The 25,814-nt window shown below is 39.2% G+C and overlaps 2 protein-coding genes across 2 annotated transcripts in view; one reads left to right on the forward strand and one right to left on the reverse strand.

The window, feature by feature from the left end:
• Positions 1-434: 434 nt before the first annotated feature.
• LOC139922336 (synapse-associated protein 1-like) lies at positions 435-4,637 on the reverse strand. The gene is made up of 9 exons (XM_071912829.2): positions 4,346-4,637; positions 4,011-4,129; positions 3,850-3,916; positions 3,573-3,646; positions 3,298-3,437; positions 2,960-3,111; positions 2,487-2,545; positions 2,188-2,332; positions 435-2,082 (listed from the first exon to the last, which is right to left on the reverse strand). Exons 1-9 carry the CDS (start codon positions 4,545-4,547, stop codon positions 1,955-1,957), a joined length of 1,086 nt encoding a protein of 361 aa, XP_071768930.1. The 5' UTR covers positions 4,548-4,637; the 3' UTR covers positions 435-1,954.
• A 3,636-nt stretch (positions 4,638-8,273) lies between these two features.
• shroom2a (shroom family member 2a) overlaps positions 8,274-25,814 on the forward strand; it is a 33,378-nt gene continuing 15,837 nt past the window's right edge. The window contains 3 exon segments of the mRNA XM_078285700.1: positions 8,274-8,330; positions 8,332-8,367; positions 15,855-16,003. Coding sequence (XP_078141826.1) covers positions 8,310-8,330; positions 8,332-8,367; positions 15,855-16,003 — 206 coding nt within the window. The 5' untranslated portion in view covers positions 8,274-8,309.

The raw sequence follows: 25,814 nt of genomic DNA on the forward strand, positions 1-25,814 counted from the left end.
CATAAATTGGCATTCTATGTGTATTTTATGTTCATCATCTTGGACAGTATGTACATTTTATAAGGAGAATGGTATTGTTTGAACCAAAATAGTGTTTGAAATAGATTTTCTCTATACAACTGACTCTTTTTTTTTCCTTTTGTAATTTCTTCTGTATATCATGATTGATCTACATTTTGAAATACTGAAACCTCTTCCTATTAACACTTTTGTACAGCTTCAAAGAAACATTTCATGTATGATTTATTCTGTATGATACGTCTCAGAAGTGTGAATGTTAGGAGCTCTACTATTCTATACTGTGTATCATGAAATAAACAGCATGAGAGCATTGCAAGCGGTGTGTAACATTACCTACAGAGGATAACGTTTTGTTCAGTTTACCGTTACAATGCCCGAGATGTTTCCATGCAACAAAATAAAATAACTAGATGGATAAAGACAAATAGGTATGTTTTCCTGCCAAGTTCAGCACTAAAGAGTAACCCAGTGGGCAGTTGTCCTTTGTACTCTGCTGGCAGAGTCATGTGTACTGAATGCAGGGGGTCAGTTTGTCGTATTGTCAGAAACCTGCTGTGTTTTCTTTAATTCTTCACCGGGAGTGGACTGGCCAAATTGTGGATGTTTAGTAAAGAAAAGACCAAATGTGTCTGAAAGTGTTACATATTGACAAAAGGCATGTTTATTACCTAATTTTAAATATGATTCTTCACTACAGAAATGAGACAGATCCTTGAATCAGCCTGAGAGGTATTTAGAAATGAAAGGCTTTCCTAATAGGGAAGAATAGTCTATTATACACTTTCTGTCTGTGATATAACTTTGTATCCAACCACTACAACCCATATGCAAACATAACATGTAGATGCACCAATGTGCTTTAACATGAAAAAAAGAAAATACACTTTTAGATATCATGAATGACAAACATTAAGGTTCAATCAAATGTGGCAGTATGATGCAGTTTGTGTATACAAATAAGTGTAAACACTGAAGGCAGTGGATTTTTGAGAGGGTTTCCTGTAGAAATTCTGGTTCATACAAGAAAAAGGCAAAGCTGGTGTGGACTGAAATGTCCCCATACAGTACATTATATCACCATCTGTGTGCATATGGAGAAGATACAGCTGATTCCGTTTTATGATTGTTGACAAAACACACAACCTAAGTCCCTTTGGTCCATTATAGGTATATAACCATCTACAATACAGTCTACTGAATTTAGGAGTGATATCAGAATTGGCCTTCAGACGTTTTCAACAGAATCAGCCAGCACATCATTTCCATCTATAAAACATATTCGGCTCAGAAATAGGATAAACTTTGCTCCAGAAAACACTATACAGGTCATATGACTTGCATGAAATCCTCTAGGGAAATATCACTTGATTCACAATTCACATTATTCCTACAGTGGCCCAATCAGTAAGGCCAGAAGCAGACATCAAAGCCTCTGGTATGTGATTCCATACTTGTGCATAGTCTGAAGCTGCTCCATTTTCAATGGATGGGATGTAGATTCATAGATTTTTGTCTGGACTTTTAAATCCAAATGAGGTTTATATCATAGTAAGGCCATTTGTGCCAGATGTATCCTCATCCCAAGAAAGTCATCCTGGGGACTGTCAGTCAACTTATCATATTCCATTTCAATGGAGCAGTGCATCAGTATGACATCACAGATTTGGGGTGCAGGACAATTTCTCCCCTCAATACAGAATATTTACTAAAGAAACTTAAACTATTTTAAGGCACATGAATAACACATTTCAATGCTGATGTTCAGTTGTATTTCTCTTTAAGACAGTTGACAGTTATTAGTCCTGAAATATCAGGCCAATGTTAAAATGCATCATTACAGTGGGGAGATAAAAACCTGTTGGCAGGTGTTGTTTCTGGTCTTTCTGTCCCTCAGGAGTTAAGGCTGGAGGGGTCTGTATATAACTGAGGTACTCTAGCTGTCGTCCTGCAGCATCTCTTCGATCTCCTTGTCCCAGTTGTCATCACGGTTCTCATTATCAGCCACCACCTCGTACTCCTGAAGCTCCTGCTGCAACTCCATCTCCCAGTCTGGAGTCTCCTCTGAAAAACCCGATGTTTTGTCACTCATGGAACTGTGACAACCACACTTGAGTACATGGTAACCTAGTTCAACAGAAAGACTTGTCTGAGGCCTCTAAAACCTACCCGCATGTGTGTTAGGATGTTCCCTCTTGTCCAGAACCAGCTGCTCCATTTCTTTACGCAGATCCTCCTCGTTTATCTTACATGAGTCAAAGGCATCGCTCACAAATTCAGACACGCCCGGGCTGGTGGAGATCTCTTCTTCATCCTGCCATAACAGGAAGAAAGACATCAGATTGTAACTACAATCTCTTTTCTTTCTTTTTTAGTCCGACCACTGGTTTCGCAATGAACAGAGAATGTTGTATTCAAATTGGATTTCTAATGTTAGAACAGATAAAAGCTGGAATCAGGTATCTTACCTCATTGGGCTTTGGTTTGGCACTGATGATGGCAGGGGGAGTTTTCCGCTGTACTATTTCTGCAAAATTATTTTGTGATATTATCTTTAAAGTATCATGCAATGGAAAAATAACATCATATTCATACTTTCTGTATGACATTAATACTAGACCTCTTCCTCAACGTGTTTTACTACGACTGTTTTTGAAATTAGATGCACTATCTTCAGTCAAATGAAAGAAAAACATAACATTGGCTAATACAGGCTACAAAGGCTGTTAAATAGATTATGTCGCAAAATCATAGGTAAAATAGCATTGAGGCAAAGTGCTTTTTGGTTTATCATACAGTATTAAAAGGGAAAATCCACACTTATCTTGGTCTCAATAGTATATCTATGGTTTTGTGTTGAAGCTATTAACTGTCAGAGACAAGGACATATTAAAATTAGACACAGGGCTCATCTAATTTTATTCTAGTTAGCAGATTATACCTGTTTGAGGAACATCTTCAGGACTGGAAGCATGTTTCTCCCCCTCCCTCCTCTCAGCAGCTTGTTGCGCTGCTAGAGCTGTGAGCTGAGCCGACTGTTTTATCAAGGAGACGCGGTAGAAGTAATTTTTCCAGAAGACGTCCTCTTTTACCCTAAGAAGAATGACATACGTGAGTGTGCAGTCATCTCTATGGTGGAATGATTCTATGGATAGACTACATCCCTTCAAGCACTACATACGTACCTAAAATAAATGTATTCTTAATAAACGTAATCTTACACAGGGATGCACATGATGGACAGGTAGGACAAAACAGTGACAAAACATTCATTCTCACTGTTTGGGGACTAGATGGAAGCGCATCTTCCTGAGGAGCTCATCTTCCTCCAACATCACCAACGCGATTGGGTACATTTGCTCAAAGTCAAAGTGAAACTGCACACCAGCAGGAGGGTCCCGCAAAAAATTGCGTTTGTCCTGCCAATAAGCAAAGCAATCAACTGAAGTGAAACTTTAAAATGGTAAGGTATTGATGCAATGAGTAGTGAGCAAAGAAACTATGTTATACATCGAAGAACATTTTTGATATGAAATATTTCTGTGGGTACTCACTGCTGAAAGAGCTAAAATCTGTTGCTGTATGGTCTCCTCTTCATTATAACCAACCCATGGTGGAACAGCAGTATCTAGGGATAATGAAAACTGGACTGTAGTTAATGTACTAATGTCTAGATGTTTTTGATGTATTCATTTATAGCTAGATGTTTTTGTACACCTTGGAATGAAGCATTATCTTGATGAATTCTGAATGACCAACAGGTTAATTAAGGGTAGAGACAGCAAAACCTGATAGATTCAACATATCTACAAAAATAAAGTTGCTACTCACCAGTCTTTTTTGCATTTTTCTCCTGAACAAACCTTTCTTGCTCTTTCTGGAAATCACCCAAAATGGTCTAAGGAAGGAAAACATGTTACTGATACTATTTCAATATAAAGAAGGGAGGCATTTATAAAAATAATAATAATAATACCGTAAAGGCTATTTACCTTATCAATGATTCCATCAATCTTCCCCTCCTCCACAGTTTTCTTTATGGTTTGTGCCGTCTCAACGACAGAGTCGGATATTTTCTTCGAGGCACTGCTGGCAAAGTTATAAATGTAACCTGTTGAGAAGTAACATGTCATTAACTAACATCATTGTAACTGTACGATCCTCTCGAACTAAAGTTAGGTTAGCACAATTGTTGCTAACTGAAAACACGTTCTTTCCCTGGACGTTAGCCAGCAAACATGATCATAAGCATAACAACTTTATCACATAACGTTAAATGAAGACATGTATCTCACTATCAAGATTATAAATCAAAAAGTGAAGTTACCACCGAATCCCTTTGCTTTTTGGAGAAGCTGAGGAGGTTGGACATCTCTCGCAACACTGCTCTGTTCATCATCAGCAACAACAGTCGGTTTGTTTACTTCATGACTCTTGTCTTCATTAACATCAACGATTGACTTGCTTTCCTGCGTAACTTGATCATTTTCGTTTTCCAAACCTAGCCATGTTCCCCAGGTTTTTAACATTCTTGTGTCTAATATTGAAAATTATTAATTTTAAATGTCAACCGTCAGATAGTTTGGTGGAAGCTAGGTTTGGTGGAAGTGTTAAGTTGGTGACGTTTCACTCAGACTTCCGCGAATAGGTTTAGGTTACGCTTGGCCCCTCTACCGACCCTTAAGTTGCTACGTTGTCATGGAAACGTACGTGCTCAGCTCGAAACTCTCAGTTTGTCTTTAGCAAGTTAATAATTACGAAATACTGCATACGTTACTATATTATATATACCCGCCCAAGGTTAAGATTTGGATGTTAAAAATTTAGCCATCTTGTCAGAAGTTATAAAGCAATTTATCACAGTGAAATGTAGCCACTTTGCTAACAGCAGATGGCACGCTTGCGCTTTACCTTTGCTACACTTGTTATCGTCTATGGATGGAGCTAGCCAGCTTAGCTAATTTAAACTCTCGTGTGTGTTTGTGTCGTCGGGTTGGTATCATGAAGTAGGCTACAGACTAAACGGCTGCGTTTAAAACAAAAGGAAATCTACCAACTCGTTACACGAAAGTTTTCATAGAACTGGCGAGTAATTTTGGTGAAAGCGAGACTTGGGGAAAAAAAATAGAATGAAGTATGTGTAACACGAACTTGGAAGATAGCTGCGTGCCAACCCGACGAAGCAATCTTGTTCACCGGTTTATCAAGAAGTTGAATTCCCAGGTAAGATTAGCTCATTCGCGCTTTTTATGCTTTATTTTTATGTGTAAGGTTGCTGGTTAGCGTTCGTTGAATAAACTATGGACCTTACTGGACCGAATACTTAATTTTTTCAAGAAAGTGTGTTTCATGCTACGACTGAACTGTTCATTTAAGCAAGCGGACTGTCAAGAATGAACTTAGCCTGGTTTATGCTTATTTAAGCGAACATGGTTAACATTGTGCTGCTCGACATTATGTGTTTCTCTCACACATAAGAGCATTAAGTTAGCTTGTCTGGAGTGTGACAACAGGTGTGTACTCAGCGGTAGAGATGTCCTAGTGATATAGCGAGTGCATTTGGAAGCTCTAAACATGGGGGAACAAAGCTTTGTTGACTGGTAAAGTTGGTTTATGTTGGGCATTCACACATTCAGTTTATCTTGAAGTTGAATACCATTCAAATTCAGAGTTAATATGACACTCCAATGGTCTATTTGTCTACAGACAAATCAATATTTATGACCATGAACAATTCTCTCGTCTAGTTAGAAGCCTGTCTCTGGTCCAGCTCCAGACTTTACATCCTGATGACATCACAGCTTCTAGTCTCAAATCCCTGGTTTTGGGCTTTAGAAGAAAGACGTTCATATCAACTAGGTATAATAGATATTAACCGGGCTGTCCTAAACCAAAGGCAAAACGCAGAATTCTTAAATTGAGTGATATTGAAATAGCATTCAATATTAATATCCTAGGAATATTAAAAGTATACAGGCGTATTCGTAATGAGGGGGTGGTGAGTTTACAACAGTTCATCACTTCTTAATAAACTAAATCTCTTACATATTTTTACTGTCAGATAGCTTATTTAAATGTCAACAGCATCCCAATGCAGTGACCTAAGGTTTGACATCTAAGATCAGTATATATTTTCTAATGCTTCAAATCGGCTATGACGAATAAAGTCATGTTAGTAAATAGGACATCTAACGTTTTAGGGTTTATAAGCTATTGTAATGGCGCTGCCATTTTTGAATATGCTGTACAGTATTATGGAGTTTGTATTTTTTTTTCTATTTAAGGCTTTCATGATAAAGATGTAGTGTATTATTTTATGTAGGTATTTTATGTATGTATTTGTGTAGGTGAGGAGTTATGCATTCATTGTAATTGTGGTGGTAGTCTAATAATAATAATAATATAAATATTATTAATACACTTATTTATATAGCAGTTATCTAAAAACAGACTTTACAAAGTGCTTTACATAAAAACAAAAGGAAAAATGAAAATGAATCATTTGCATAAAAGCCAGTCTAGAAAAGTGAGTCTTAAGCAGAGATTTAAAAGATGACGCTTATTTGGCTTTTCTAAGTTCATCAGGCAGGTGGTTCCACAGGGTCTCCAATGGCAAATTCAGTCAGCTTTGGTCTTGACTCTAGATCGTTGAACAGTCAGTAGTCCTCGGTAGCCATGAGGATCTCAGGTCACGCTCAGGTTCATGAGGGGTTAAAAGATCAGCAATATAGCCAGGGGCCAGACCATGCTGAGCTTTAAAAATGATCAGTAAAATCTTGAAATCAATTCTAAAACTGACTGGCATCCAGTTTAAAGATGCTAAAATAGGGGTAATATGGTCTCTTCATTTAGCACCACTTAAGATCCTAGCTGCAGCATGCTGAAGATGAGAGATTGATTTATGACTGAGGCTTGTGTAAAGGGAGTTACAGTAGTCTGAACAAGATGATATAAAAGCATAGAACACCTCCTCCAAATCCGCAAAGGATAAAACCCCATTGATTTTTGATATATTCCTCAACTGAAAGAAGTAGGACTGTACTACTCTCTTAACCTGATCTTCAAAAGTCAAGTCATTGTCAAAAACTACCCGGCAGGTTTCTGACCGCTATTTTGATATTGGCGGATATGTTTCCTAGCTTGCTTAGACTGATACTTCTGCCACTGGGAGGGCTGAAAGAAAATATTTCCTATTTACTATCATTGAGCTGTACAAAGTTCTGGGACATCCAGCACTTAATATCGCAGAGGCAGTTATTTAGTGTGTCAAGGCTGTTTGGATCGTCAGGTTTCAGTGGGAGATGTAGCTGGGTGTCATAAGTGTAGCAGTGAAACAAAACGTTGTGCTTAATGGATTATGTGGCAGAGTGGGAGCATATACAATAAGAAGACCAGAAATTGAGCCTTGCAACACACCACATGTAATATTAGCTAAGGAGGATGAAGAGTTGCCTATGGTTATTGAGAAGGTACTATCAGAAAGGTATAGAAGTTGAACTAGTCTAGAGCTGAGACAGTGACACCCACCCAGTGCTTAAGGTTTTCAATTAAATTTGGGTAATCTACAGTATCAAAAGCCATGCTGAGATCTTAAAGGATTAAAATTAAGTAATCTCCTGTATTCGCTGTTAAAAGGTCGTTAGTTACTTTAAGAAGCACTGTCTCTGTACTATGTAAAGCACTAAAACCTGACTGAAATTTCTCAAATAGACTATTGCTGTTTAAAAAAAAATCAGTTGTTTAAAAACTACTTTCTCTAAAACTTTTGATTAAAAATGGTAGTTTAGAGATGTTTCTATAGTTATTGAGGGTTGATAGATCAAGGCTGGCCAGAGAGCTGTTTATAATTGATAAAATACGCAGCTCAACAAGGACCTAATAAAAATCCACTTAGTCACTTAGTGACTTCTAGCAGATAGAGGGATCAAATTGTAGATGGCCTGCTGGCAAGCATAAAAATACTAAAGATGAGTGGACTGCCCACTTTCCTGGGACAAATTCCATCCTACAAGATAATTATTTTCTCCCTATATCAGCCAATCAAGAACTTAAGCTACAGACTGTACAGACTACGTCCAGTAGACAAGTTTAATGATAATGTTTTGTTGTTTTTTTCTTTACCTTCCCATTCTTAACAGCACCATGGATGCTGGGGGTTGTAGAAATGATCCACACTATATGGAACGAGAGAGCATTCGGTATGTGATGGAAAGATCAGGAGATCTGGATCAGAGGACCAGAGATGATGAAGGCTGGAGGCTGGTGGATGTGCTACTTTCTGGAGGTGCACCATGGGGGTTTACACTCAGAGGGGGACGGGAGCATCGAGAACCTCTGCTTATAACCAAGGTAAATAATCCAACAGAGTCTTTGATTTCAGTGAGAAAAGACTGAGATGGTGAAAGCTACCTAGTGTAAGTCAAGCTAGCTAGCCAACAGGTTAGGTTAAGGTGATGATACAAGTGATGATGGCTAGTGAAGTTAATATGCTATCTAAATATTACTCTGTGTGTCTGCACAAACTGTCACTGTCTGGAATAGTGGTCTAGACCAGTTAAGCTGTTAATTTTACAAGCTGCTATCATTCAGTTGTCATCAGCTAATGCAAGCAAATTCTTATCACTTAGATAAGTCTAATTTACCATGTAAACACATTTAACTTCTAAATTCTTTCTAAACTGGATTTGATCCCTCATTTGATCTGATTTTATTTAACACAGCTTGGAACTAACCACTGAAATAACACTTTGAAATGGACAAACACTAGTCAGTCAAAACATCTAACCAACACAAAGTGCTGACTGTCCTGAAACCACATCCATTGCTCACACCACAAGCGTATTGCAGTGCATTTTTCTTGTTTTAAAATGTATTTTTCCAGCATTTTTCTGATGTTGGAGATTAAAATGAAAGATGGGGAGGGAGAGGGGATGATATGCGACAAATGTCAGATTTAAATCCATAATGAAATTCATACATGTATTTGACATGCAGCTACTGTATGGATTGGACCAGAGAGTGTAAGCTGTATTATTTCAAGTGTACTTAATGTCCAAAGTTGCTCATGGCTGCGTTCATTTGGTAAAATGAGAGTGCTTGAAATTCAACATATTGTGTCAAGTTCCTCCAATCATTATAGAAACACACACTATTGCTCATCATTTTCCTGTCCATCTAGGCCCAAACTGACCTTGTTAGGTGTGTGATATGAGCTACCATATATCTAAAACGGTCATGGCCGAGAGAGAGGGAGAGCACCTAATCTCAGTACAACCAAATTAGGATAGCAGTTCTAAAATCACACTGTAACCTCACTTCTCTGTTGACTGTTTAATGATTTACTACAAAAGACCTTGCTAGTTAATTTGACATGGTAAAATACCAGCACCTGTTTGTCGGGAGTTGTGTCCCCTGCTTGATTTTTTTTTTTTTTGTGCGTGTCATTTCTGTATTGACCCAAACGTGTCCAAAGTCCACACAGGCGAAACTCAGGCACCATAGAGGCTTAGAGCAATACAGTTGTGACCACCGTCACCCCCTTACCATAGGTTTTACAAGCATGTGATCCAAATGAGTAGAATTCCGGCCATTTTAAGTCTTTAAGCTGTTAGATTAAATGGCCAGGTCACATTGCTGAATTGTGTAGCGTGAGCCATTACCCAGCTGGACTGCAGTTTTAGGTTTAATATTGGCAGTATTTCATTGTCTTTTGTCACTGAATGCCAGATCCTCGCTCCAGGGACCAACAAAATCTCAAGTGGACATTTTTCCATCTGTTGGTGAGATGTTAATTTCTCAGAACTTTCTCAAAAGCCTTTCATATAGGCCTATCATTAGTATAATCAGGACCCTTTGAATAATATTTAATAGCTTTACGAGAGTTTTGCCGGCTGGCACTAAAACGATTTTTCAGTGATCTCAATTGAAAAAGAAAATCAGTGAAGGACTAGGCTTGTTTGTCAAACTGATTTTAAATAGATGAGTGTTTGGTTAAATTGTATTTGCTGTCACTTGGGTTACGGTGAGTGTTGGTAGATCTCACCTGGACATTTGCTTTCTTGTGGTCTTTGTGTTGGACTGGGTTAAATTTGGGTTTGAAGGGTAACTTGCAGTACCAGGAGCAGGGAGGAATGTTGGAGCTTTGCTTGATACTCCAAATGTACTGAATTATCCCTGACAGCCTGAAGCCTGTTGGAATGGCATGATGGGATAAATTTAGTCAGGATTAGTGATTAGTGCTTCTTTTGGAGCCGTCCTTAGATTGCAGTCTTTGATTTCTAACGTTATTTTGTTGAATTATTGGTGTAGACTAGATAAAGATGCAAGTAGACCCATTATTTCCCTGAAAAAACCGATAACCTCACAGTATAGCCTATCGAAATTGCCAGCAGCCTGGTGCCTGCTTGACATTGACTAAATAAGGACATTTCCTGAAGTCTTCTTAGTCCTAACATTGATTGTCTATCTAATGTAGGCTTATATGACTGAAGTCACAAATTAGCAGACATATTTTCAAAAGAATGCACGCCCATGCATACTACTTGATTCTCCTGTGCCCCTATCTACCCCAGTCTTTTGGAAGGTTAATTTCAGCAGAACATACCGTAGGCTGTCCTTGCACCTGTAGGTGCATAATGTCCTATCTAGTCCAATTGTTGTGGGGGCTATTTTTAAAAGAGGACATCCTATCCTGCCTGAGCGCATATTCAGTTAAAAACAAGGTCGAATAAACAATAAAAATGAGAGGCGATTAATGCCATCTCTCAGCTATTGCAATGATGTGAGAGCTGAAAATTTCGGAAGTGGACACAATGATTATTAGATTTGATCTGTCGTGTCTATGGAACCCTTTTGTAATAAACAGCAATATATTTACTCTGTTCTGGAAATGTATGATTTGTAGCTGCTGATAATTGTTAAAATCAGTTCCGTGAATCAGTTCCACTGCTTGCTGCAGGTCAAGAGGGCCATATAACACAGTAGCACCCATATGGGCTGTGACTTAAGTTTCGCCCAGCTATCGATTTTTCACCCACATTCCACTTTACTGTTTTTAAGATTGCACACCTCTCTAGCAAGTACAGTGGAAATCTCCTCTTGAAATTAACATTAAATGTGTGTGAAATATTCCTATGTAAAATGCCATTTCTCCCTTTTTTGTTCCATTTCCCTTCCCTTTCTGCCTCTGTGTTTCAATGTGAGTAGTGAGCAGCGAGCAGACTGGTCTGGAGAGGGATGTCTGTATTATCCATAGCTGACTGAGGAACACACATTGTTGAAGAGGGCTTAAATTAAGAGCTCTGCTAGCTATTTTCTCTCTTTTATGGACTCTATTCGAATTGGTAAAGTAAAGATTATAAAGAAGGGTCCAGAGGATTGAAGACCGTTAAGAGTATTGTTTAAAAAATATTCTGGATCTAATTAAAATTCTTAACATTCCACTCATAGCTCAAGTTTTGCCAAAGGTCTTCACAGACTTTGTTTAAGTCCTCTGTCTCAATAAACTTAAATAATCCTGTTTTACACAACACAGCTGGGCATGCACCTCATATATGTTCCCTTGGCCAGGATCACCTTTTTGTGATAGAAAAATGTTTTGCACTTAAAGAGGCAGTAGAAAACCTTTAAAGAAATGCTTGCAAAATGACTCTGTTCTTACATGCTCACCCACAGGTAAACAGGTTTTGGCAATTAATGAATCCTTTGTGAGACAAGTTTGTGGGCTAGATTTTCGGGATTACACAACCTCTGGAATGAAGATGATTCATAGAGAACATGGAATAGGTCTACTGACTCATGGGAGTGAAAAACATATTCAGATTTTTCCTAATTGTAAAAGTATGAGGAAGTCAGTATCTTGAATTTGGGTTATTCAGCATGAAATTCTGGTAGACAAATGGAGAACACACACAAAATGTTTGGACTCTGTCAGAGGAGCTGCATGAACTGTCATGGGGGGTAATGCGAGAGGGATTGTTTTGTGTGTTGAAAGAGAGCGAGAAGGAGAGGCGGTTCAAAGTTGTGTGTTGTTAGATGGAATTTTGGAATGTTTGACATAAGGCGTAAAACTCAATAATTCTGAATTTTCTTCAGTGTTGCCTAAATATTAAGAAATTATTTGGTGTCATTTAAAGCGACAGAAGACCATAGCCCACCAGATTTGAAATTGCTCTTTAGCTTGTTTTGGATTTTAGAATAAAGTAGGCAAATTCCCCTGGTTTGATGTTCAGTCTCTATGCACGGATCTATTTCTTGTCTAGGATTCCAAAGACAGAAGCTCTGCATCATGACACGTCTGAGCTGTTTAATGCTTACAGATCATGTTTACAGCAGTGGCCAGTCGGCCACACTGGTTGGAAAAATTCACAGGTATCTCTAGTAGCAGTCAAATGGCAACCTAACAAATTCGGTCACTTGCTAAAGTGACTGGTAGAGTAGGTAAACTTACTACAAGGTATGTAAAGGCTGTATTTGGGTGGTTTTCAAAGCTTGGTTTGTGCTGTTGCTGGTGTCAAATGAACATTTGGTCTAGGAGTTGCATTGGTTGTGGTAAGTTCCAAGGTACTGACCAATCAATTAAATAAGTGTCTGACTCAAACTGTAGCATGCCAGATGCATAAAAAATACATACTTGGTCGGAAAAAAAACAATTATCCCCTAAACTGTGTGCAGGAAAAGCCTAAGCCATACATGGGGTCTGAGATCAGTGCCCTGTCAGCACACTACACAGGACGTCTGTCAGCAGAAAGACACATTCCTTACCACCATCGCCACCACATCCTTCCCTTCATGTCCCACAGAGCGACATGAGGCTATTTTTGAGGATACTCAAGAGTTCAGGATGGCTTGAGCTTGAGTGATTATAGCCTGGAGGAAGATAGTAAACAAAGGCCATGCTATGGCTCATGTGCGAGTGGGGGGAGGTGCCATAGTGGAAAAAATGTTTGAAAAAGCAGTATAAATGTCCTGCCTTGACATTGTGTGAACTATGCCTTTATGTGCCTTTATGTTTTCTAGTTCTTGTGCTTTTATGTTGCCAGTGCATGCTCTTTGTTATTATTTTAGAAAACCCCTTTCCATTGTTAAAGGTTTTTTCTCACTGGGGAGCCTTGCTTCCTATGAGGTTGTTTTGAATTACAGCTAGTCTACTATATAGCCCTAGGCTGTATCCCAGATGTCATGGAGACCTGTTGATTTTTACGTAATAAATGTACCATGCAGCAACTTTTAGAAAGGAATGAGTTATACCATCAGACAAACACTGTTTTTAGATTGAACAGCGTTGACCTTCTTAGGTTTAGATAAGGTAACTGAAACCAAGCTTTGCCTTGCCTGCTCTAGCCACAGTTGATGTTGTATATTCTCTCTGGTTCTCCTGAACTGTTGTTGACTTCGTCTGTTTTCGCTGATTCTTTGCACACAGTTGGCTACAGTTGACTGTTCCCACTCTGCCTAAACCACAATTGACATTGTCTGCTCAGTACTCTGAACTATAGTTACATTTGCTTACTGTCCTCTGTTTTTTGCCATTTTTGCGTTTTTTTTATACAAAATGAACAATCTGGATTTGACAATTTGAATCTGAATCCGAACCATGGTATGCACCCTAGCCAACTAGGCTCCTGCCTACTCCCTTTGATCTTGTTTTGCCATCTGGTCTAGAGATGATCAGAGTCACAAAGTTAGATTTTTGCTTACAATGTTTTACATAGTTTGCTTCTCTATAATTGTCATCGTAATTCTATAGGTAGATCCTTTCTTGTCTCTGTCATAACCCACCACCAGCCCATACTTCTGATCAAATAATCTCTCATGTACATGCACAATGTACCCTAATGAAAAATACCAAGTTAACCTCAATGTGTTATTCTTCTTGGTGCAACTTCTGTACCCCATTATCAATATTTATCCTATCACTATCTAGTAAGAATGGTTGTGCAGTTTTAGTACGTTTAGTAACATTTAGTAATGTTTTTTTGTGCTTTTTTTTTTTTTTACCAAAACTGGATTGTTTTGTGTCTGTTAGAAACTTTGTAACCTACAGTATATTCAGTGTATCGGTCGGTGATTAAATTTCTCTACAAAATACACTTTACCATATCAGGGCCATCTCAGGAACCTAGCCAGCCATCATCATAGTTCTCAATCCCTCCTGCCTTAACCCTGCCTCTAAATCCTCTCTTTATTAGAGAATAATGAAAAGGGGCTATGATTAGTGCTATCTGGGCTCTGGTTCTCTATGTGGAGGATAAAGGCCATATAAGACGTAATGGGCTGTAAATGTACACATACCTTTGCAGTTGAGTCATGCAGCCCCCTCTCACAGGTTACATTTGAGTGGAGAACTGATAATCAGTTGCAGAGCTTGGCTTTGTGTGTTAATATGCCAACTGCCAAGCAGGCGCTCACTGCCTTTCTTTTCCACTATGAGCCTGTCTTGCACCTCTCATGTCTGACTCTTGTTTGGTGTAGGTGCAGCCTTGACCTTTACCCTTGGTGGTTCTGACACTTCAGTGACCCTCACTTTAAGGGGCTGTGCTTCTGTGTCATTTTAATAGCTTGAGTCTAGCCTTTCTGTTGGTGGTTCCTCTCCAGAGATACACCAGCACTGTTCCAGTCCACTGTACTACCCTTTGAGGGATGTGTTATTCCAGGTGTCTACCCTCAGATGGACAGGGCTCTATTTTCTCTCTCCCAGCATGCAAACACAATACAGTTTGTTTTTACACCATGCCATTAGCCTTGACAACAGCTCTTTGAAGCATTTTTATACCCTTTGAGCCTTGTCTTGAGAAACTGGCCTACCTGCTGTTAACTTAGGTAAACAGTGCAAGTTATTTTTGTCACTGATATCCTATCTATTTTATTAAGATAATCATTGGGTGACTAGTGGCCGATGGGTGTATCTGGGCAACATATCCCTTAAATCTGGCCCTCTTAGTAACTTTTTTCATGTTTTTTTTTTAGTAATGCCAGTACACAAACTATTTCATCTATGATTTTGGGACCCTTATGAACCTCCAGTATGTATTTGCTATTGTAGGACAGACGCACTTCTTAGTTTTCATATTTGTCAGATGAACAGTGGTGAACAGTGGAGTGGAAATGACTTCCCTCTCTTGGTGTAATTATTGTTGTCTAAGCCATTTTTTTTCTGTCTGTGTTTACAGTAGCCTTGGTTTTGATGACTCAACTGCCACAATGATTTGACTCAATTTATAACATTTATGTCTATATACTCCAGTACTTAACCGTGAGTCCAAAATGTAGCAGTTACCGCTTCACAAAAAAATTGTACTGAAGGTTCCCTAAAGGCTTTCGTGCAAGTATCCTTAACATTTTGTGATTTGCGAGCAGTATATAATTCCAATATTTTCTGTCTTGAATAGTAGTCTATGTTAAAGGTGCACTAAAATAGAAACAATGGTGGGAATCTCTTGGAACTAACAAACCTTTTGGTACACTGTTATGCATATTGTCTCTGCATTTGGTGGCCATCCTGTTTTTTACGCACGTATTAGACCATGTGTATTATACAGTATGGGTTACATAATAAACATCAGTTTCATGTGGACAGCATGCACGCATACACACCTTCCATCCTCTTCACAATGGCTACATTTTTTTTTTATTATTTAGGCCCTATCACTATTAAAATTGCCCATTCCTGATTTAGATCAGTCATGATACTTTCAACTTCAGGGATCCTTTTTCTTTTTGCACACAGCTGACGCATAATTACTTCACACCGACTTCTCAGTTTAAAATTATAAAATGGATTAGGTTGAATGTTTTATTTAATTCTCAATTTTCCATCTGCTGTGTTTATGTTCCAGGTGGAAGAGGGAAGCAAGGCAGCAGCTGTGAGTCTCCAGGTGGGAGACGAGCTTGTTAACATCAATGAGATTCCCCTGAGTGGCTACAGACAGGAGGCTATCTGCCTCGTGAAAGGCTCCCATAAGACCCTCACTCTGGTGGTGAAAAGGTAGGTAACCAATCCCCAGTTCTCTCCCCATGCCCTCTCCCTCTGCATCTGCTGCTGTCACAGATGCACCCCCCCCCCCCCCCCCTCCTCAACCTAGCAAATCACCATGGTTACATCTCCAACAAACCAGGGTTACGGAGGAGTGGAGATGGAGGATCCTGGCCCTTGCAGCTGTTTGTCTGGATTAGTGTGTCTGTAGACTAGGCTTCACCTTATGGGATCTGTAACTGTCACTGCTGAGGCCTCGGTAGCTGGATGGTCCTGTTTTGCCAGATCATGCCGTGTTGCAGTCGAGAGGAGTTTAGGGTTTGTGACACAATTTCCTACATGTTGATCAAGTGGAAAGCAGGAAGAGAGGTGTGTGTTTGTGTGTTGAAGGAGTCTAACACGCTGAATGATGTCATCCTCCATCATTAGACTCCACCCAGGCAGGTATGGAAAGGACCAGCAAAAGGAAGTCTGTGATGCAAATGCAATGATTTGGCACTGATTCACTGGGCTGTTTCTTTTTTTTTTTATCAGTTCTGAACACCGCCACATCTCTTGCTCTCACACCCTCTGTGATAAGACCTTTCTAGTTTGCATTACTTCTCTGCTAGCAGCACTTATTCATAATTCTAGCACACATTTCACTCATTCAGATTTTTACCATCTGTACACAAATGGCATGACCAAGTGGCAAGTAACACACTCTTGATGAACAGTAAACCCACATTAAATAATTAGATTCCCTCGTCTTGTTATAAAAGTGACTCTGTGTCTTATTGTTTAGTGTTCACATCTTGATAACTGATGAATCATTTGTCAACTGAGTCCTGAAGGTCTCCTTACAAATGGCCTCATTGTGTGTGAAACACTGGTCTCATTGTCCCTCCTTGCTGTCTGGATTTCTTGCTATATTGTATCATATCATAACGTAATCCCTAAACAAATCCTGCCGTACAAGGAAGTCCACTCACCGTTTATCTCTCCACAAAGACGTAGCTATGTGTCTCCCTCTTTTGTTTATTCACAATAGCCTTTCCTGTTAAAGGATACATTAGTACAAGTGTACACTGGTGTCTGTAAACATCACTTTGTCTATTGCTGCCTTTTTTAAATATAATGTAAGAATACAGTCATGATCACAAATTTGTGCACACCTTGACTTTATGTACATTGTATTGTGCTACAAAGTAACTTAATGCAATTATAAGTGGTTCAAAAATGTAGTGTGCAAAAGTGCACACTCCTTCATTTGGTGGTGGTGGTTTGACTGGTACATATTCAGTTCAGTATTTCTTGTTTAGTATCATATGTTACTTAGATTACAGTATATATTTAAGTATATAAGTTTTAGATATGGGTTTTTGAACAATATTTCCATTCAAATTTTTTCTGACTTAAGTTTTTGTCCCAACTAATCTGATATCCTGTCTATTCAGTAGCCTACATCTCACTGGGATATTAGGGTGGTTAGGAACTGGTTAGGGGTGACATCAGAGTCCATTATCTGAGGTTTCAAAGAAAAACTTAATCCTCATCCATCCGCTACCATGTAGAAAAAACACTTTCAGTAGAGATTCTGAATTTATTATGGAGGTCAATGGGGACATTGGACAGTAAAATCCACTGAAAGTGCACCTTATGAGTTTTCACATATTTTAGTGGAAGGGTGATCTTTTCTTTTGCTTTGAAACGGGGAGAACTGGGAGACAGAAAAGGTGGGTTACACTACAGAGGAGCTGGAGGCAAAATTTGAAGATCTATAGAAGGGAAGCATGCAGCTGTGATGCATATTGTCATTCCAATACACTTGTGTCTGCACGGAGAGAGATCATTCCTTTATGTCTCCTTGTTCATATTGTATTTGAGACAGACCTTTGATCCTGTGGGACCCTTAGCTCCTACTATAGGTTCATGTTGGAACTTTTGCTTTGTCCTGTGACTGAGTATCTCAAATAGCATCTCCAGTCAGTCATTTCCCAAGGCCACAATAACAAGTCTGTGTCTGAATTAGAACACAGCATGGTGATACTGGGTCATTACAGAACCTCAAAGCTGAGCCGACGTACAAGTTCAGTTCTGATCCAGTTTCTTCTTCCTCCCATCCATCTGCAGCCTGTAGATTGCTTATAAACTCGTCTTGGGGTTTGCAAATGTTTTACAATGTAGCATTCCACATCATTGCCAGTATTCATATGGAGCCCTTGTGTGTGTATATAGCCTTAAACTAAGCCTGTGCATGTAGGTGTCAGCCTCGAAACCTATGTTAGACAGTTGAATGAGAATCAGGAAGCTGTCAGAACCTGCTCCTGTCCACAGGTGTGGTCTCTTTACAGATAGCAGAGGGGAGGAGCCTTATTTACAATGTCATGTATTTTGCATGCAGTGACTAATGTGAAACTATTTGTGTGATGTCATTTGAGAGAGGGGAGAGGCTTGTCATACTTCACATAGAGAATAGATAGGTGTGGTTAGCTGTGGGAAAGCATCACACAGTTTCTTTTTGGGAGCCGTTTTTCACAGGATAGGCTGGAAGCTTGTAGAGGCACATGCCTCGACAGAACTTTACTGTATAATCTCCACTGCTCTGCTGTGGCACGTCAAATGAGGCAGTCAAGGCTTTACTAAAACTATTTTAGTTTGTTATTTTTCTTCAGCAGGGATATTTCAGGAAAAAATGTCTAAATTTTTCCTACGGTTTCACTCAAATGGCTTGTTATTGTTGCTTATTGAGAAGACACATCGGCCTTTTAGAATGTATCAAAACTGATATCTCTGTGTATGTCTCTGTCACTCTCTCTCACTCTCTCTCTGTCTCTCTCTATCTGTAAAGGGAATTATTACAGAAGCACCCTAATGGTGCAAAAGTTGCCAGTTTAGGATCGTATTTTTGCAGTGAGACTTTTCTTAAATGTGTTATATTCACTGACAGGCTATCACTAAAGCATTTTAACTCATAACATTTCTAGAGTAAACATCCATACATCAAAAACAAAACCAGGGGGTGACCAGCTGTAATCAGTTTCAGCTGAATTGTTGTCCCATGCAAAATTGGTTTAAACTTTGCGAACACTAACTATATGGTCAAACACTATAATTGTGCCACATCAGAACAGTGCATTTGCATCTGTTGCAACTTGCTGTGGTTAGGGTTTGCTAAGTGGAAAATCCAAAAGCTGTAAGTTGGTTAAATGGAGCATTGTTGCAATATTTTAAGTTGGCTTCAACTTGCCACTGATGAATGGGGATACAGCACCATATCTGGACAGCCCTTGTCTACAGGGCAACTAAATCAACTTTACTGAGGCATGGATAAGACTTGACCTGTCAATCACACTGGTCAGAGTTACATTCAGGGGGACTCTTGACACTCTGCATTATACATACTACCTAAAATAAACACAAGATGGGGTGGCAAAGTTAAGAATTTGTTTATGTTTTGACAAAATGAGAAATGTCCTGTTTTTGACCTTTTTGAAATGACATAGGTTTGGGCAGATAGGATTTTATCCTGCGTCAGGCCTTGGACTCCAGCAGTCTGGATTGCCTTCCTGTCCCTTCCCTCCCCTTCTCTTGGGGCATTGGCACCACATGTAACCAACCACAGAATGAATAACTAAGCCTTAGAATATAAAGTTGTTGGTTGTTGCATTTGGTTTCCCCCTTCTGGCATTGTTACAGAACAGCCACAATCAGTAACATGCTCCATTATTTTGCAGTGGAAGAAACATTGTCTAGTGTAGTAGAGGACTATTGCTAGTGTTTCCCCCTTGTTACAGCGTGAAAAATGCTGATTAAGAAGCAGTTTCCAATATAATCATACAAGAATGTGGCTATTTTGAATGAGCTCGGCCTACACAGAGGTTTGGTGCACAATCCAATTATACCTGGAAAAGCTTATTGGTCCAACTTAACAGTGTAAGCATTCCGAAGGGGTTGCAGTGGAGTGGCTTACATTTACTGCTCTTTGTTTTTCTAAATAATCCTATGCTGTATGGTTAAGCATGCTATGCGCTGAATTCCTGTTGTAAGTAGATTTCTTAAAATTGTTTGGGTCTCAGTTTAGGAAATTGTAATTTAGAGATTTCAATGTAGCCTAGTCCTATACTCAAGTACACCCCCGTGTTCCTTTTTTGGTTTGTTCCATTGCCAAGGTGAGTTGACAGGAGTGATTGAAGTAGATTTCATTGGTGTTACAGGGCGAAGGTTTTTAATTCTTATTTTTTGGAGACCATAGACCGTAATTAAATAAAATGCACTTGCTTTGTACCCTGATGGGTTTTACACAATGTGACATGAAGAAATAATATTTCTTGGATTTAAAGAGGTATATACCTGAACCTGAACAACATTGAATGCTGGATGGGAATGTTTTTATGAATGCTTGATTGATTCTTGCATTTTCTATAGTAAGCTGTACACTTTTTTTTTTTTTAACAAATGTAGCCCGGGCAAATGAGCTGAAGCAACACAGTGTAATAGTTTGCCCGTGTATCTAGGCTATATATATTTTTAGGCACTGAATTTGTACCTTAAGGTTGTGTTGTTTATGCCACAGTCACCAGTTTAATGGTAGTCATCATCACAACTTAAATATTTAGCACTAAGTTTGTCCTTCATCTGCGATAGCAAACTGCTCCTTATCCTCTCATCTTGTCTTCACTTAACATGACAAATGTTACATCATCAGACATCAGCCGTTATGAGTGATTACCGCTCCCTGGAGGCAATCTTCTCCATGACCAGAGCATGTCATGGCTGACATTTATAACTGCAACTGACATCTTACTACTTAAATATTTAGGCTAGTCATCTCAGCTGCTAAAATATCCTATAGCATGGGTAAATGTTCTCATGCACTAGTGGTAAAATTGCTCACACTTCACATTAGCTTTGGCACTTGTATAAAGAGTCCAGAATTACTGTAATAACAACTTTGTATCACTACTTTACGAATCATATGTAGTTGTAAAATCATTCACTGCCTACATTCGGCACAGTATCACATTGTGTGGGACTACAATTAATCCTCAGACTATTTGTTGTTGCTGTTTGCCTTGCATGCAGTTGTCTTCCACACTTCAACTTGATACTCAATAAGACAGGCAACAGAGAGACCCACTGGCTTGCTTTAAGTAGTTAACAGGTTGTTAGCGAAATGATGCCTGCGCCTCAAACCACTGATTGCCCTAATCTAACATAGACTGTAATAGTGGATGGTGTGTGAGAGGCAGGATGTAGAGGAGTCTGTCATCCTGATGTTGTTCAGACCCTCAAACCCAGACAAAAGCTGTCCAGGTGTTTTGGGGCTGTGGGTCAGTGCAGCCAGCCAGCGACTTGACAGTTGGTATGCCACTCAGCCGAGGAATGTGCTGGTCATTACATGCTGCTCACGGTTCACCTCTCTCACCCTAACATGACTGGCTTGATTGTAGGGTCTGGTGAAGAAGGCCTTTGTGAGACCCTCAGGGACCAGTGGAATCAAACAGCTCACCTGTAAGTTCAGGTTGGGTGCACACAACCTCAGCATATTTCTGCACAGTAACATATGATGCTGCGCAGCATTATTTGTTATTGCCACGCTTAACTAAGTGAGATAACCTGGCAGTTAAGTACCAGTTATTCTAGCTTTTAATTACCAGCATTTCTGTTCTGAAAGAAAGTCTGATGGTCAGGCTTAGTGGAGATAATGGAGTTGATTGTCATTCCCTCAACAAAGATGCTAAGGTTAGAAAATATAATGCTTAACAGATACACTTAAGGAAGAAACCAAAGATATTTTATGCAGACCTAGTCCAACCACAGAATACATGCTTGCTAACCAAAAATATCATGGTTATGCATGTACATGGGGCTATGGCTTGTTCCTGTTCTCTATTGACTGTTATGGTCAGTACTGTTTGGATATTGCTGCAGAGTATTATCTATGTGAAACTTACATAGCAAGAAGCATAGCAAGAGTGACAAAAAGGAATAATACACTAAAGTACACCAATAAAGTAAAGAAAATAAATCAAAAACTACTGGATTATTTCTATGGTGGGCCACAAAGTGTTTGAATAGGAATTTTGAATATGAATAGATTTGGTGTGGTCACACAAATTCCTCGTCACATGTTCATAGAATTGTCTTTTTTTTTTTTCTATGTAATTTTTTCTATTGTAAGATGTAAACATATATTTCCATATAATATGTAATGGTTAATCCTTTCATATCACATGGCAAGTTCTAATTTACATGTTTTTTTCTGTAATCAGTGTATTAGACAATATCAAATAGAAGAGTGATATAGTTACTTATGTTCATATAGAGAGAACACTACTTGTGAAAGATGTTGGATGCTCTTTGTGGATGTGGAACTGGATTATTTTTATTGTAGGCCACAAAGAGTTTGGTCATGAGAAGATATTTAGTGTAGTCACATGAATTCCTCTGGTCACATGTCCTTTGTAAACACACCTACTTACCTATTTATATGCACACCTGATGCTGATCGGGTGTGGGGCAAACCTGATGAAGCAACATTTGCTCACTTTGTTGTACTATGTAGTTTATTAAAAAATGTTGATCTAACCTCTTGTGGTGTGCGCTGGATCAACCAAGCTTTGGATTCAAAAACAGTTTTATTCAATCATGGTATGATTTAAATCCAGATCTTTAAAATGATCTAAGTTAACCAGTGCATCAAGTTTCGAAAAGTGTTGGTCATTGTAGGTCTGTGGGGCACAGTATCTGAAAGCAGTCTTTCCCACATTAGAGTTCACATGTGGTACCTGGAGCACCAGCAAGGACTGAGAGCGGGTACATTAAGCTCCAACTCTCCAGTCAATTAACAACACTTTATAAGAGGACAATTTATGGAGCTACCTTTTCCATACAAGACACAATGATGAGTCATTATTATCAGTTATAAATTTAAACACTAAACTGGACTCATCCCCATGCATTGACAGCATTAGCAGTTAACAATACAAAGACCTAGGGTGAAAAATTCTTCATTAACCCTTAAATATATTGTTGTGGTGATCTCTGCAATCTCTGCAAAATCCCTTCTTATAGACTTGACGACATGTACATCAAAAGCAGCAAGGAAGGTAATTAATGTCTGAGGTAAAGCAGCTTACATTGGCTATATAACATAGTACTTATAGTCATCTTCATTCTTTATTACCTATTCTGGTCATATCAAAAGCTTGGATCATTATTTTGTTCATGTAGGTTTGTAGTTTTAGTGTTAGACATTGCTGTATTTCTATGACCTGATGTGATAAACAATCCATATGATCTGGGATGCATTATTTAACTTTAATGGAGAAAATGTTGCGTTTACTTGACTCAACTCTTGTCTGGAATTCACGCTTGATCGCTTCACTCACAATAGATCATTGTGAAAGGTGGTTTTACTGCCTTCCTATCAACTTTAGGTCCCAACAATTCTTCGCTAATCTTCTTGCCTGTCACCAGACCACTTGTTGGAGTGCCAGAGCAGGTTTTAATTAAAAAAAAAATCTTGTGGGTCACTCAGGCCACAGTGTATTTTCCCCTGTTTAGGCTGTTGAAGATGGTCTTTATCTAAAGGATAAAGGTGAGACAGCTAAAGTGGATACTCAGTGTCAGATGGTATACAGCTGAGATGTCACTCTTTACCCTGCTCCTGCTAAGTAGAGCTGCACAATTAATTAGGCAAAAAATAGAAATGTCAGAACTGAAAGAAGAAGACTACTGTAATTTCTGAATCAAAGGATTACATTTTTCTTTAGAAGGAAAGGTGTTAGCTTTTCTAAATACTATATTCTCGTGCTGGATGTGTAAAATCCCAACCCTGCAAATCAAGTTTCACATTGGAGAGAGACCTTCATTTTATTTAAACTGAGCAAAGCATTAGTATCCAATTTTAGATACTCTTGCGTTATTGATTATTTGCAGTTGCTATACAGTATTTGTCATGTGTTGCTGACGTTCCTGCTAGGAAAGTGGCAATGCTCGGTGCATTCCCTAGTTACCAGGGGCTTTCAGGAACCAGGGTGCCCTTGCACCCTTAGAGATCAACCTGTTGCCATAGTAATGGGAGAAATGCATGTCTGCCTCACAACAGGGGAGATGGGAAGAGAAGAGTCCGGCATTTCATCCCATCATTAGCATATTAGCCCTAAGAGCCAATGAGACGACACAAGGTACGGGATTACTCCAAGGGGACTGGCTGTGACAATAGCCCTCCTCCTTCTCTGTACACTCTACCACCCCCTTTCAGGGGCAAAACCCCCATAATCCTAAGGGAAATCTCCCCTCGGCTGAAACAAATACTGCCAGGAGAACTTATGGTTTTAGTGAGCCTACATGGTCATTCTGTGTCGAAGATTATATTTGAGTTGTCTGTGGGTCTGTGTTTTGGAAGTAGTGGATCGGTAGTAGAGCCATGCGATGATGCCCAGACCCCAGCAGCCTGCATGTCTCTTTATTTCGGCCTATCTTTGAAGTGTCTGTGGAATGTGGTGCCCGAGGAGCACGGGAGCACAACTGGCCTCAGTTTCTTGTCCAAGTTGAACTCCAGTCTGATATTCTGTGGTGTTGTGGATAGCGTGGTTCTTCTTTGTTTCAGATTCCTTCACCCAGAAATTTGGTGAGTTAAAATTACCCAGGTTTTATATCTAATCTATATTTTATTGTCTTGAAAAATTTGACTTCTGTGTTTGATGGCTGTCATACCTTTTGGTGTTTTGTCATGTTATATTCAGATGAGTGAGTGGGGAAGATTAACATATGGGGGGTTTCTATGCTCTGTTTTGTGACCCTAATATCCTGTTATTGTTTTTTTTTCCTCTTGTCATTCAGCATGAGGTCGTGCATCATTTAGGTTAAGCTGTGATCAGCAAGATTTAGCATTTCATAATCAAATGCAAATTAATCTTGGACTCATTTAAGGAGTGAAAAGCCTTACAGTAAAAAAAAAAAATTCGGAATATTATTTTATCAGCTGTAAGGTATGGCCATGAGTTTGTCAAGATGTTTGACAAGTTCTGTGGTCTGTTTTGTATCCATGAGCGAACTGTTAATTTTTGAATGCGGCGTAGTTTGTACAGGACCCCTTGACGACACATTTTAAGTGAGATGGGGCTCTCTACAGATCACTCTCAGAGCAACCTCTCCCCCCTGCCCCTTCCCAGCCAACTGATTCACTTTCCTAGCATATCTGTGCTGGCCCAGCTGTAGCCCTGACGATATGCCTAATAAAACCAGGTTAATTTGCATACCAATAGCAGGCGCCATGTGTGGCTAGCTCCTAGTGCCCCAGAAACACGGACTCGGAGGAGACAAGGAAGACTGAGCTTCATGTTGGCCTCTCTTTGTCCTTTAAATAGGCCTTAACTCTAATCCACAATTAATTTTGTGGAATTGTCCCACTTTATGGAGCTTAACCAAATCTCTGTCTCAATCTGAAAATTATCAATCTATTCCCATTTTGCATTCAAAATCAGTGTAGGGCATTAGTATGCTAGGCTATGTTATTCGTTTCACCCAACAATTCATTTTCACGGATAAGTCTCCATCTGATGGAAGCTGTTGTTTGGAAGTCTTGTCATCAGATCATTCAAGGCCTTTAGACAAGGTGACTGAGGGGGCAGGACCTCTTGACCTCATGGCTTTGTAGGGCAGTCTAAGTCCAATGAGAACGAAAGCAAGGCACAGCTTTGTCTCAGTGCTGGACCCTTATAGGACCAAAGTTTCACAATTCCTTCTCAGTTAAACTGGTTACCATGGTCTAAACTATAACTGGTTTGGTAATGGACTAAGTTGTTAAAGACTAACATTACTAGACTGAGGCTAA

This window comes from Centroberyx gerrardi, chromosome 9, assembly GCF_048128805.1.
Source record: "Centroberyx gerrardi isolate f3 chromosome 9, fCenGer3.hap1.cur.20231027, whole genome shotgun sequence".
NCBI lineage: Eukaryota > Metazoa > Chordata > Actinopteri > Beryciformes > Berycidae > Centroberyx > Centroberyx gerrardi.